This window comes from Bactrocera latifrons, unplaced genomic scaffold (assembly GCF_001853355.1).
Source record: "Bactrocera latifrons isolate USDA-ARS-PBARC rearing strain unplaced genomic scaffold, ASM185335v1 scaffold_426, whole genome shotgun sequence".
In the NCBI taxonomy this organism is placed as follows: domain Eukaryota; kingdom Metazoa; phylum Arthropoda; class Insecta; order Diptera; family Tephritidae; genus Bactrocera; species Bactrocera latifrons.
In genome coordinates this window covers 185,684-200,792 of record NW_017537075.1, presented here as the reverse complement: position 1 = coordinate 200,792, position 15,109 = coordinate 185,684, and the positions used below count along the sequence as shown (strand labels likewise).

At 36.2% G+C, this 15,109-nt stretch overlaps 1 protein-coding gene across 3 annotated transcripts in view; it reads right to left on the bottom strand.

Annotated features, from left to right (window-relative positions):
• Positions 1 to 6,677: 6,677 nt before the first annotated feature.
• Positions 6,678 to 15,109, bottom strand: part of LOC108972795 — a 45,264-nt gene continuing 36,832 nt past the window's right edge. Inside the window, exons 5-8 of one of the 3 annotated variants that reach the window (XM_018939599.1) lie at positions 7,657 to 7,855; positions 7,398 to 7,594; positions 7,283 to 7,339; positions 6,678 to 7,207 (exon numbers count right to left, since the gene is read on the bottom strand). In XM_018939599.1, coding sequence (XP_018795144.1) covers positions 6,783 to 7,207; positions 7,283 to 7,339; positions 7,398 to 7,594; positions 7,657 to 7,855 — 878 coding nt within the window. In that variant the 3' untranslated portion in view covers positions 6,678 to 6,782. Of the gene's footprint in view, positions 7,340 to 7,397; positions 7,595 to 7,656; positions 7,856 to 15,109 lie in introns of all 3 variants that reach the window. The other 2 variants (XM_018939600.1, XM_018939598.1) reach the window with 2 other exon arrangements.

Here is a 15,109-nt window from a genome sequence, read left to right as displayed (position 1 = left end):
CAAGATAGACGAAATTATCTACAACTTCAAAGTTATGACTGTCAACAGTGACGTGAGTGCCAAGTCGCGAGTGCGACGACTGTTTGTTTGATGACAGGAGATATTTCGTCTTGCCCTCGTTGGTAATTTACTCTTACTCGTTAAAAATCGGAAGATCGCTGAAAAATTTCTTACAACAAAGAAATTAAATGGAATTTTCGATATTAAAGTTAAGATACACGACAATTTGAATTGCTGTAAAGGTACAATTTACGCTTTATTTCTAAATGACACTGCAGAAGATGAAATTGTTGACAATTTAAAAGATCAGGGAGTTACTTTTGTGTATAAATTCACAAAAAATATAGAAGGCAAACAAAGACCTAGTGGTGTGATACTTCTTTCATTTGACCTCTACAAACTTAGATAGATAGAGCATATTTCCCTAATCCCATGAGGTATAAAAGTTGCCATCTTCTAGGTCACACAGCGAAACGTTGCAACAACAACCCTGCCTGCGATATGTTCAGTTACCCTTCTCATCTCCGCTCGCCATGTAACCGCACATTTTGTGCAAATTGCTCAGGCGATCGTCCTTCCTCTTCACGCTCTTGTCCTAAATACCTACAATCCAAAAATATTCTAAAAATAAAAACAGAAAATAAATGCTCAATGCAATCGATAACCATCTAAACTCACCAAATGAAACTACAAAAGAAACAACAAAAAACCTTCCTAACCTAACGCTTACCCAAACAAAAACAAACCCAACCAAAATAAGCATACCACTCATCCTAAAATATCTACAACAGATTCTCTTAAAATCCAAACTAACTCTCTCTCTCTACAGACAATATCAATATTCCCGCTCCACCTACTTATTCAGAATATATCTCACCTCATATAATTACCACATCTGACCATGAAGATCAATAACTCTCATTATCCCCCTCTCCTTTTTCTCAATCACTCACATTATTAATAAATGTTCAAATTTCTCCAATGGAATATGAACGGATTCTACAACACTTACACTGACTCAGAATTACTCATAAAAGAACAATCACCAAGTGTTATATCATTACAAGAAACACACCTTTCATTTAATTCCGCAGCTGTTGTACCCAAACAATACGTTGCCTATTTCTCCAACTTAACACAAAATCATACTAACAAACAAGGTATTGCTACTTTAATAAAAAAAAAGACTTCCCCCACATATTTCTCCCTACATTTTTTAATACTTCTACAATACCAATAGAAATATTTATTGGATTTAAATTAACCGTCCTAACAATTTACATTCCACCACACCAAAACTTTAATATCAAAGAACTACGCGATATAATCGGACCTATCCAAAAACCCGTACTTATACTTGGCGACTTCAATGCTTGGAGCCCTCTTTGGGGTTCCACATGTACTAACCAAAGAGGTAAAATCATAGAAGACCTTTTATTAGCAGAAAACTTAACAATTTTTAACGACGGTTCCCCTACGCATTTTTCTACACATAATTCGTTCACGAATGTAGATCTGGTCATTTGTTCTTCTGCTATCGCCCCCAAACTTAACAGCCAAACACTAACTGATCTTTATAACAGCGATCATTTCTCCATTATAACCCACTTATCAACCCCTTTATCCAGAAAAGGGTCGGCGAAGCCAAAATTTCTGTTGGACAAGGCTAATTGGTCCAAATTTCAACAACTCTGCGGAAACTTGTCTGCTGCAAGTCCTCCTATAGACAATAATATAAATAAAGAAACAGCTACGATTACCAAAATAATCAAAACTTCTGCTCACCTATCTATCCCCTAAACGGGTAAAAAAATCTTCAAAAATCATGTGCCTTCTTGGTCTATGGAGTTATCTAAACTTAGAGAAGAAAAACAATCACTATGGTTAATTTACAAAAGAACTCGCTCTATTGATAATCTAATAAAACACAAAAAAGCCAATGCAATGTTTCGGAGAAATATTAAAGAAGCTAAGAGGACTTGCTTACAAAATATTACCGAAGCTATCACTCAGTTAACAAATCCCAAGAAATTATGGGCCGACATAAAAATGCTCTCAATCTAATATACGAACGTGAATTTTAATTGTATAAACACCTCAAGTGGCCCAATTTTCGACTCAAGAGAAATAGCTAATCATGGTTCGATTATTCGAGAGATTCAAACTTCCACCCCTCGTTTGTATCAAATAAAAATTTACTTCTCAGAAGAAGGTACAGTAAAGTTCTCTCACCCCCATCTATTACCAAATCAAACATATCCATCGTAGAATTCGATTTCACTTTATCTTCAATGTCAGGCAAGACAGGATTTCATTCCCATGCTAAAAAACTGTCCTTTAAGTCTTAAAAATAGAATTGTTAAATTGTACAACAATATTTTATGTCAAGGTGTCCACCCTCAAAGCTGGAAAAATGCAGTGATTGTAGCAATTCCTAAATCCAATGTAGTGTCTACAGATGTTCTTGGTTACAGGCCAATATCACTCCTTTGTTGCATGGGCAAACAATTAAAAAAAATCATATCAAAACATATCTCGTGGTTTGCATTAAATAAAAACCTTCTCAATCAGCCAAGTGACATTTAAGGCAGGGCAAGGCACTATGGATGCCTTACTCTATTTTGATGATTTCGCCAAAACTGCTTTATCGAAAAGAAACCACATATCCACTCTCAGTTTGGATTTCGAGAAAGCTTTCGGCAGAGTTGGTTCTCATCAACTTGAGAAGTGTCAAATTAGTGAAAAAATATTTAACTTTATTAAATCTTTCCTAATTAACCACAAATTCATGACTAAAATAAATAACACTTTTTCGAACACGTACAATATGACAATATGTACAACGGAATACCACAAGGATCACCATTGTCTGTTACACTATTTGTAATCGCATTTAACGAAATCAGTACGATAATCTCTAAATATAAACTCATTTCGCGTATTATTTATGCTGATGATGTGCTGATCTTCTCCAAGAAAAATAATCTTAATACTGTTAAAAATACCTTCTTAAAAATCCTTTCTGATATTTCAAATTGGTCCAATTATTCAGGTGCGAATATTTCTATAAACAAATGCAAATTATTTCATATCTGTAGAAAACACAAATGTAATAACTTCTATCTTAACTATAATAATGTCAATATTGTAAATACTACTAGTCTTAAATTCCTAGGTTTAATATTTGATAAGAGACTTACTTTTAAGGAACATTGTACAAATCTACGTAAGCAACTAATTTCTAGGCTTAATATAATTAAGTATCTATCATCAAAATATTGTTTAATTCACATTTCTTCTCTCATCAATATTACAAGAGCTTTAATTTTATCTAAGGTTGATTATGGTCTCCCTTTCTACTGCAATTGTGCCAGAAGCAACATAAAGTTAATCTTTGCACCATACCATGCAGCCGTTAGAAGAAATATTCGGGCATTCCAAACATCACCAATAAAGTTCACATTAACGGAAGCCGGACTCCCATCCCTTGAATAAAGAGTTTTACATACTTCGCAAAAGCTTATTCCAAAACTACTATTATGTAATAACAAGCTCTTATATGGTATAGTAAAATCCAAATGGGCCGACGATACAAACTCCAATACTTCTTCCACTGTTTCTAAATGCATTAAATTAGTTAAGGATCTAGGTATAACAACTATAGCTGAGGAAAAGTCTATTTCTTTTGCCCCATCATGGCTACTCAAAGAATCTTCGTTCGAGCTACATCTTCAAAAACATCATAAAAACAAGTAAAGAACGGCTAAGTTTGGGTGTCACCGAACATTTTATACTCTCGCATGATAAAGTGATAATCGAAATTTCAGGCGTGGTTGTGAACCGATTTCACCCATATTTGGTACACGTCATCAGGGTGCTAAAAAAATATTATATACCGAATTTTATTGAAATCGGTTGAGTACTTCCTGAGATATGGTTTTTGGTCCATAAGTGGGCGACGCCACGCCTATTTTCAATTTGAAAAAAAAGCCTGGATGCAGCTTCCTTCTGACATTTCTTCCGCAAAATTTAGTGTTTCTGACGTTTTTTGTTAGTCGGTTAACGCACTTTTAGTGATTTTCAACATAACCTTTGTATGGGAGGTGGGCGTGGTTATCATCCGATTTCTTCCGTTTTTGAATTGTATATGGAAATGCCTAAAAGAAACGACTCTATACAGTTTGGTTGACATAGCTATAGTAGTTTTCGAGATATGTACAAAAAAGTTAGTAGGGGCGGGCCACTCCCACTTTTCCAAAAAAATTACGTCCAAATATGCCCCTCCCTAATGCGATCCTTTGTGCCAAATTTCATTTTAATATCTTTATTTATGGCTTAGTTATGACACTTTATAGGTTTTCGGTTTCCGCCATTTTGTGGGCGTGGCAGTGGGCCGATTTTGCCCATCTTCGAACTTAACCTTCTTATGGAGCCAAGAAATACGTGTACCAAGTTTCATCATCGTAAAAATTGAGATATTTTTACTCAAGTTACAGCTTGCACGGCGGACGGACAGACGGACAGACGGACAGACGGACAGACATCCGGGTTTCAACTCTACTCGTCACCCTGATCACTTTGGTATATATAACCTGATAATAACTATATCTGACTCTTTTAGTTTTAGGACTTACAAACAACCGTTATGTGAACAAAACTATAATACTCTCTTTAGCAACTTTGTTGCGAGAGTATAAAAATTCAAATTTGATCACAGTAGTAAAAATATTGAAGTATATAAGTATTGAAGAAAACAACCACGAGGAGATTTCACTTTTGGGAGCTGCATTAGGACAGTTGGTTTTGAAAGACATGAAAGATATAGGGCTGGATGTTCCGAAATGCGTTGCAAAAGCCACTGATGGTTGTATTGTTATGTTGGGAGATCGTGGAGCTGTAAAGGAAATCCAAAAAGGAGCTAGAAACGCTGAGATGATACCATGTTTTTCCCATATTCTGAACGAATTGCTTTGATTGGAAGGATATCTGAAATATTCAGAGAATTTACAACATTTTTTTAAGTTTTAAGACCGAAACGTAACACTGTTTTAGCCTAATTCTTGGGCGAAGAATGAATGCTGAACATCAACTTTATTGTATTTTTTCAAATGCTGCACAGATGGTTGAAAAATTAGATGTAGAAGTGGAAAACCCCATAACAAGATTTTAAAACGCGGTTTTTCGATGAAGTTCTTGAAAGTTTCAATTTGAGTCAGTTGTTTAACCTAAATTTGGAAGAAAAGGATTTAACTGTACTCATTGAATGCCTTATTAGACGTGTTGGGAAAATCTTGCGCGGAAACAAAGAACTGCAAAAAATTAAGCTTAAAGCTTAAAGCTGTCGAGAGGACTGTTATCGGGTGATAAGAATACCTTTTGCTGGCGGGTTTCCTAGCTTTCTGTAGAGGGACCACCTTTCCGACTTCTGCGAGCAGGATCCCATTGACGTTCGTCAACGATTACGTTCGTTGGAATGGGTATTGCGGTGAAGGAGTTCTCGGTCTAAATAGATTGGGAGTAATGTTGCCCGTTTAAGCTTCTAGGGAGAGTAACTTATGGTCCACTCCGTGAATCTTAAGGACTGAGCAGGTCTTCAGACAGCTCCATCCATTACATGTGTTACACCAAACCTACATAGGTAGAGTTTGGATAGATCATTGTAGCCCAAACTCAGCAGAAAAGTTGCTCCGGGCTCGGGTTGGATTCGATGCCGGTCAAGGGGTTGCGGAGCAATCCTGCTGTTAAGAGTTGCTTCAATAATGACAATTTTAAGCTAGAACTGACCTATCAAAATAGGGTCGGATCGCCGAATTAAAAAAGCCCTTGGCTGGATAAAATCCGGGTCAATTTCGGTAACGTACAACCGGCTGTCGTGCGAATTGTCTTGTATCTTCCTTTTAGTCACTGTCGGATTATTTAAAAGCAAAACATAATATTAAGTTTTTTTTTTTCTAAAAATTAATATCAAAATGTATAATGTCCTAATCACCTTTCCATCCATAGAAAAAAAAACTCTCTTTTAATTGTAAGTTCACTAATACTAACTTTATTGCTATTATTTAAAATATTACAATTTTCGTATTCATAAAAGATATTTAAAATAAAGTGAATAAAGTCAAATAAAATTACTTAGTGAGTTATCATGTGTTACCTTATGACCATGTCTAATATCAAGGTTAGACCATTTTTTCCCAGCAGTGACATCCTTAAGTATGTGACAATTAATTCAAAGCTTAAGCCGAATTATGTTAAGTATTTTGATCGCTAGTAAAAAAAATTTTACGTCTTATGTACAGCACTCTCAGCTCTCAAAAATAGTTAATTTAAAGTGATTTTCCAGAAACTTATTTTTCACCAGATTTGAATTAATTTTTTTAGTTATAAATATATGAAGAAGATATGAACAAACATAAACAATATATTTATTGCCCATTCAAATAATCTGTATGCGTTTCTGAAACGAATTTATTTGAAACGTTAGATAACTTTTGACATTTAGTAAAAAATATGGTATTAAATATTTCGTATATTTTTTCCACAATTAACGATATTCTATTTTCGTTTTTAATTATTTGCATATACAGCTTCGATGCGGAGAAAATTATTACTTTTGGGAACTAGAAATTTTGGATGAATTGAATTCAAAGTTAATTCGTATATAAGAAAAGAACAATAACTACATATTCCAGAATATATTTTAAGGAGTTGAACATAAAAATCAAATTATACAGCTTAGTTCACCTTAAAAAAGATGCCCCAAATATTTTAAATATATCACCATATTACTCCTCCTTATTAGACTTTGTTTCATTAACAGCTGGATTCGCTGCTAACTTTAATACATGATTTGAAAACGAGTCCACTGTAAGACTTTTACATGTTAATTCTATTATTTGTGATCTTCCCCGTGCATAGAATCGTCTAGTATATTGAGGCGGTACTTTTGTTATCGTAGTAGCATCCGAGTTATTTATCCAAATTTCCTCGTCATTTTTTGCCGTTATGACAATGTACTCACCAGTGTTTATTGCGTTTTCTAATGCATCAAAAGCTTTGCTAGGTGTTTTCAAACGTCTCAGAACTCGATGTGACGGATTTGTGTGTGATACACTACAAGCAATAAATATCAGTTCGGCTGCTTCATATTCATTTTCGCTTATTTTTGTTTTATATTGACATAATAACAGGACGCTGTTTTGACCGATTTCTAGACTAGGATAATAAATAGAACCTAAGTTTCGACCCAGCTTCATATTAAAGTCATAGTTCATTAAAACATCACCACTACGATGGTCCCATATCGTTAGTTGTGTATCTCCAAAGCCAAGTAGTTTATCATCTATTAATATATAAAAATATTTTTAAATATAGTAAGTGGTGAAGAAAGACACCTATACCTGTGGTACATTCTAGATAACGAACACAATGTTTAATATGTTTGAAGTCACGTATGCTTGCCAAGGTATCGAGATTTGGTGTTAATGAATATTTGCAGAGACCCGATCGTGGTTTGCCTAATATATTTTGCTGTGGCCAAGACATAATAAAGTATCGGGAATCAGTTATTGTGGTGTACACGACATCCGCAGGTAAACTGTAAACATAGTAAATTAGGAATATAAAAAATGTTTAATAATATAAGAGTAAATTTTTTACCCCTGAACGGCATCAAGTTGAATTGAATGTATTTTAGCAACCATATCTTCATCATTGAAATAGTATATATTAATGTACAATGACAGAAGGTTGCAATCACGTCTCTCATGCGGTATCTCTCGGCAACGCATTTCAACGTAAATGGGTATAGAGTTGTGTATGCAAATTCGATTTGCGTATGATGTTAAAATCTCCATATCTTTATGAATAAAAAGAACCATATATCATTACCATATAAATACTATTTGTGCATAGACATAAAACTCATACTTAAGAATACATATAGTATATCTGATAACCCTGCAAAAACAAATAGAGCTGAAATAATTTTATGAGCGAAGTTTGTGTCATAGTAGTGTGCCAAAACTTATGTAAACAAACACATTAATTGTAATTGCATTTATCTTTAAATTATCGATATATGGAATGTACTAACTATAAAAAGGCATAAGAAGTATCAGTTTGTATACATAAATGTACATATATATATTTTTTCATTTGTGATACATTTTCAGACATTATAGGCAATTTTCAACTATGATCGAGTTGCTGTTCTATTGTTTAATTGTTAGCAATTTTAAATAGTTTGGACTCTGGTTGCTTTGCAAATGTAAAACTCTCTTTCGGTAGTACGTTTCTAAATAAATAAGAATTTAGTTCACACATGCAGCAAACAGTTTATTATATACAACTTTATTGGAATTGGCTGGCTTGTCCATAACCACAATTCCTTTGACCGGAAGCCATTTCTGTGCCACCCTACAGGTATTTTTAGGATCATTGTTTAGTATAACATTTTGAAGTATATTCACTTATACGTCCAGGTCCATCATGCCTTCAACTCGATGAATCAGTTACACGCCTTTGAACAAGAAACATTCCCTTACCATTATATTTCACTCACTGTGATTTAAAGTTAAAATAAATTTAAATCGCCTGGGATTTCTACAGCAGACATTGGTGGATGAGTTTTGCCGTACTTGAAAATATTTTGTCCGGAAAACTGTGAAAGATCTCTGTTTTCGTGTTATTTTTTATACATTATGGCTTTGGGGATCATTGTTGCTGAGTACTTATTAAACTTTCTACCATGAAATACGATTTTTTACCAAATTTATTGCCAACTACTAATTCATTATTCCCTGGAAACATGTTTCTCCGTTTTTAAAAATTTTGTTCAGCTAACGGTTTTTTGTATCACCTAAAAGTAATTGTGATATATATAGCGGGCGTATTCATAACTTCACCATAATCCACTTACACAAAAGGACCAACCACGGTGGTTCACTTAAGTGGATTCATATTAAAAATATTCTTATTGCACATCCACGCAAATTTCTGTCATAACTCAGCCTAATAGTATAGATTTCATTCGCGTGACACCATTCCCCCTTTAGGTGAAGAGGATCAGGATCTAAAAGACCAATTTCACCAAATTCGCTACCTAGCATTATTATCGGACCGCAACCACGCTAACTTCGCATATAACACAATTTTAAATTTAAATTCATCCATCGTGGATTATGATATAAATATTTTAAACCCGCATGAAAATATATTCATGACTATACCTGAGCAATGTCAAAAGTTAATGCAGATCTCTACACTCATTTTACCCTAATAGTGTAGTTCAGTCTTGTTTGATATAACATAATTATCGTCGACACGAAGTTAAATATAGTAATAAAATTGAGACTATGAGCTGGCATATAATAAGATACTCGTACCATGTACTATATGATTGCAATTCATTCAAGATTTTTTTAAATAATGAACGTAAAATTCTTACTCAATATTTTTATATTTTGCAACCTTCTACTACAGAGTATAATAGTTTGTTCACCTAACGGTTGTAGGAATCACCTAAAACTAGCGAGATAGATATAGGGTTATACATACATAAATGATCAGGTTGACGAGAAAAGTTGAAAGCCGGGTGACTGCCTGCCTGTCCATTCGTGCAAACTGTAACTTGTGTTAAAATTGAGATATGTTGAAGAAACTTGGTACTCGGGTTCCTTAGAATAAACAAAAATTGTGAAAAAGTGGTCGTCGTTCCGCCCTATAATACCTATTTCCTAAACCACTAAAGCGACATTAACCAAATTCGCCTAGTACAAATATTATTAGAACTCCTACCGAAAGTGCGAAAACGGATGAAATCGCAAGATAACCCTGCTCACTCCCCATATAACGATACTGGTAAAAACTACTAAAATCGTAATCCCACGACAGCTGGTTCTACGTACCGGAATTCACTCGAATTTCATCCGACCAAGGGCTGTTTTTCGGCGATCTAACCCCGTTTGGATCGGTGAGTGTTAATATATGTTTATCGTCGTTGGAGCAACGCCTTGCAGCAGGGTTGATCCGTATCCTCCTGACTCGTGCTGGCATTGAGTCCAACCCAGGCGCGGAGGAATTTTTCTGCTGCGTTTGCGCAAAAAGGCTCCATCCAAGCTACACCTCGGTCAGGTGCAGACCTGTTCAGGCCTTAAGACTCATAGGGAGTGGACCAATGCTGCGACGCTAGCCTCTACGGCTATGCAATCTGCACATATTTCGCGCGCTGGGCCGCCACTCACCCCGAGTGGCCAACAGAGGACCTCCACGGTCCCCAGGAGCTCAAACAGGTAACATAGCTCCCAGTCAGCAACTCTTGGTTCCTCGCACAATCTGCTCCGTGTGTCAGACCGTCATAGGTCGGAACGTCACATCAGTTACGTACGTTGCCCTATTCTGCAGGAGTCTGCCCCCGCAACACACAACAGTGGCGTCGCCAAGCAATACCCCAGTGCGACAACCGCCTCTGCGGGTTCTGCAGCATCCATCCACACGTCACTCTCTCACCCCTAGAATCAAAAAAAAAAAAAAAAAAAAAACTCCAGCTACTTCAATTTAACTGCAACGAAGTCCAAATCGAGATCGAGGAGATAGTTGCACTCATGAATAGGGAGCGCGATGGAATCAACATGCTAATGCTAAAGCATCTAGGTTCGACGGGAGTAAGATATCTCACCAAGGTCCTCAACCTCTCGCTGACCACTCTTCAAATCTTATCGACCGAAAACTGTTCTCTCCCCAGTAGTGACGACACTTGAGGCCTTCTTACTCCCGACCTTCACTCACTACCTGAGCCTAGCCAGCCACCAGCATAGATTCCGAAAAGTGCACAGCACCACCACAGCACTTAGCGTCATAAACGCTCAGATAGTTCGTGGCCTCAACCAGAAACCACCSTGTGAGAGAACGATTCTCGTAGCGTTGGACCTGTCAAAAGCTTTTGACACGGTCAACCACACGCTACTGCAGGACATTGAAAAAACTACGCTTCCTCCAGGGCTAAAGAGATGGACCATGAACTATCTGGACGGTCGTCACTCATCCGTACTATTTCGAGGTGAAACATTTAAACTGAGAAGAATTAAACAGGGGATTCCGCAGGATGGTGTCCTCTCCCCGCTACTCTTTAACTTCTACATCTCGAAACTCCCGCTGTTCAAATTACTTGAACAATAATAATACAGTCCACTATCAGTTGACTGCATACAAAAATGCAGCAAATAAAAGAAAAATATGTAATAAGAATACAATACAGAAAAAACCACCCTTATGGTGGTTATTGTATTCTTCATAATAAATCTCAAGTGCCTTAGTCACAAATACACGTACTTACATAAACTAACAAATAGAAATGCAATAGATGCACACTAGCAAATGTATACAAATCCATTTGCTGGTAAAGATAAGATAAGATAAAGAATGAGGATTGCACCGCGACCTAGGGTCTATTGTGCCCTCTACTAACTCACAGCGTCTCACTTAGCCCCAGCAGATTGATGAATTCCAATATTCTGCTAGGTGCTGGTAAAATATATATTTACTTTTAGATAAGCCCAATGCACTTATTATGTGTTATGCGTTGGTCTGATAATTAACTTAAGAACATAGGCATTTTGTATAAAAGGAGTTGCTCAACAAAAATAAGACTAGATTTGAAATACAATCTCAACCTAGCAGTGCTTATCATTTAATACACAACAACGAACAAATATCTAGCTCTGAAAAAATGCTTCTTTGCTTGAAAGGTGAAGCTGCTCGTCTGATTCAACATTTGCAGATATCAGCCGATAATTACAAAGCAGCATGGAGTATCCTTAAAGAAAGGTACGACAACAAACGTATTTTGTTGACGACACAGTGGGACAGAATAATGGATCATAAAGTCATTAATATTGACAACGTCGAAAGTGTAAGGCAGCTGCTAGATGGAAAAATTATACACTTGCTGACCCATTGTTTAATAAAGCAGATAGAATAGACATGGTAATTGGTGGAGACATATTTAGCCGAATCATTGAAGACGGTGTAAAAAAAAAGTGACGGAGTTCTTGGACAAGCAACAAAATTCGGTTGGATTTTATCTGGAATCATCAAACAAAAAAAAAATTCAGTTCAATTCAAGACAAAATCTACGACTACCAACCTAGAGCGATTTTGGGAGCTGGAGGTAATACCAGACGAAAACAATATCGAAGAAAGTGATGCATGTTTAATGCAGTTTGAAGAAACCATCAAACAAGATGATGATGGGCGGTTTATTGTAAAAATCCCTTTTAAAGAAGATAAAGATTTGGGTGATTCTCGGAAACAAGCTGTGGCGCGCCTCCTTTCTACAAGCAACCTGGAGACACGTAAGCACAAAAGATAATTCTGCTGATTCGGCGTCAAGAGGTATATCATCTCCCAAATTACTAAGCATGGATATTTGGTGGTATGGGCCCAAATGGTTAGCATTGTCGGAAAACCAATGTGCAACAGTTGCAGATATCAACACAGCAACAATATTAATGACATCAAAAACCGAAAGTCAATTCACCGACAAGCTAATAAATCGATATTCTAGCTGGTTAAAGAGTAGTAGCTCACTTATTACGCTTCGGTAAGAAAAAGGAAAATCATCACTCCGTAAATTTATCTGTGAAAGAATTACAAAGAGCAAAAAATACAATCATTCGACAGTCACAAAAACAATTCTTCAAAGACGAAATGAAACAACTATTGAATGGCAAACCGCTCAGCAATACAAAATGTCAACCTCAACCTATTTTTAGATGAAAATGACGTTATGAGAGTGGGAGCTAGACTGACAAACGCGGAATTGTCTTATAGTTCAAAACACTTTCTTCATAAAGCAACTTTAACTGCATTAATAATTAAAGATGCACACCATGCTACAATACATGGTGGAAACCGGTTAACAGAAGCAGTTATCAGGGGGTTACTGGATAATCGAGGTTAAGAACCTAATAAAAAGCTGTATACGAAATTGTTGTAAGTGTATACGATACAAGTCTCTGCAAAACAAATAATGGGCGATCTACCAGAATTCAGAGTATCAATGTCGAGGCCGTTTACTTATACTGGAGTTGACTACGCTGGACCATTCCAAATGAGATGCTCAAAAGGACGTGGTCAAAAGTCCTTCAAAGGGTACGTTCATCTTGAGGCAGTCAGTGAGTTATCATCACACGCGTTTTTGGCAGCACTAAGAAGATTTTTCGGCAGAAGAGGGAGGTGTCTTCATATCTACTCGATCAATGGATCCAATTTTGTTGGAGCAAATAAGTGGCTTGATAAAGAGTTTAAAGCAGCAATAAAGCAAAATCAGATGTAGCACCAATTTTGGTCAACGAACAAATAACTTGGCATTTTATTCCCCCGGCAGGCCCACATTTCGGAGGAATGTGGGGAGCAGGTGTAAAAGGAATGAAATACCATTTAAAAAGAGCCATCGCAGATAAAAAATTAACTATTGAAGAAATGTCTACAGTATTAGCTCAAATAGAAGCATCTTTGAACTCGCGTCCACTATATTCAATAAACGACGATAATGGAATAGATGTGTTAGCACCGGGTCATTTTCTAATTGGAAGACCAATAAAATCAATTCCATCGATCGAACCAGATGTCAACTACTCTACATTAAACAAATGGAAGTTAGCACAAAAGAATTCAAAGAGATTTTTGGAATCGTTGGAAAAATGAATATCTTCATACCCTCCAGCAAAGAAATAAATGGAAAACTCCGGCAGACAATATTAAAGTGGGCGATATGGTAAAACTAAAAGACGAAAACACACAACCAGCCAAGTGGCCTCTTGCTAAAATTATAGAAACTCACCCGGGAAATGATGGCCACATTCGTGTGGTGACGTTGAAGCTCCAAAATAGCATATTGAAAAGACCAATTCAGAAGTTGTGTCCTTTGGTAAGCGCAGCAGAAGAAGACCGGAAGGATCAGGTAAAGGAAACTTACTTAGGCACAAACAGTCAAAAGAAAACAAACAGGTCGAAGATGAATATATTTGGAGTTACACTTCAGCACCAGAAGCCTTACACCAAGCAATCTCGCGAACGCCTTGAAAGTAGTACCAAAAAGAATWGGATCGGTAAGCGAATTGCCAGCTAATACAGCAATATTTCTGGATTCACTAAGAAAAATGGACGTTATTACCTCTACTTGGGATTTGGTAATATTTTATGATCTTCGCGCATATTTTGAACAGATTAATGTAATACCGAATTGCTTGACTAGAATAAAAGATCAGTGTCATCTCTTAACTCAGTTCGAAGAAGCATGTAATGTCATATCATTATCTCTTGAAAGGCGCCTTGAAGCTATAACGCACAATCATGAATGAATTTCTAATTTATAACTTTGGGCTCAATTCGTATTTTTTTATATCCCAATCTTAGCTGAATAGGTGTACAAGAAGCCTAAACAAACACCTTATATGTAAAGGAAAAACACCGTGGCAGCCTGCATTAGACCAAACATGCGAGCTTTCAGCACTATTCAACACTAGCCATGCAGACTGTAAGTATGAAGAGACAAAGAAGACACCGTTCTGGGCAGAGCTTAATCCAGACAACACGTGGATCTTCAAAGTATTTAAAGGATATACATTGCATGTCGACTGTCTAGGTGGTAAAAGAGAAATAATAGAAATTCCAGCACAAGGTGTTCTTTCCATTGAAGCTTGTTGCACAGCCCGATAGGAAGGCATCACATTCTCAAGTCATCAAATATTTACAACGCAAAATACTATCAGCTTAACACAAGATCCAATTATATCAGTAATGCATGATATTACAGAAGACAAAATAGTGCCGCTTCAGATTGACCACATCAACAACAATAAAGATGTCGAAGAAATTAAGGAGCAGATCAATAGAATAAGTAATAATGATTTTAATTTAAGGGATTTAAATCTAAAAAATCATAGCGGACACATATCTCTTATATTAGTTATTATAATAATTTTAATTTTATTCATATGTTATGTACGCTACAAATGCAAGCCAAAAGGCAAAATTACGATTAATCTTTCTAATCGCACGAACACATAATTTATAATTAATTGCATAAATGTAATCAAACAAAAAAAAA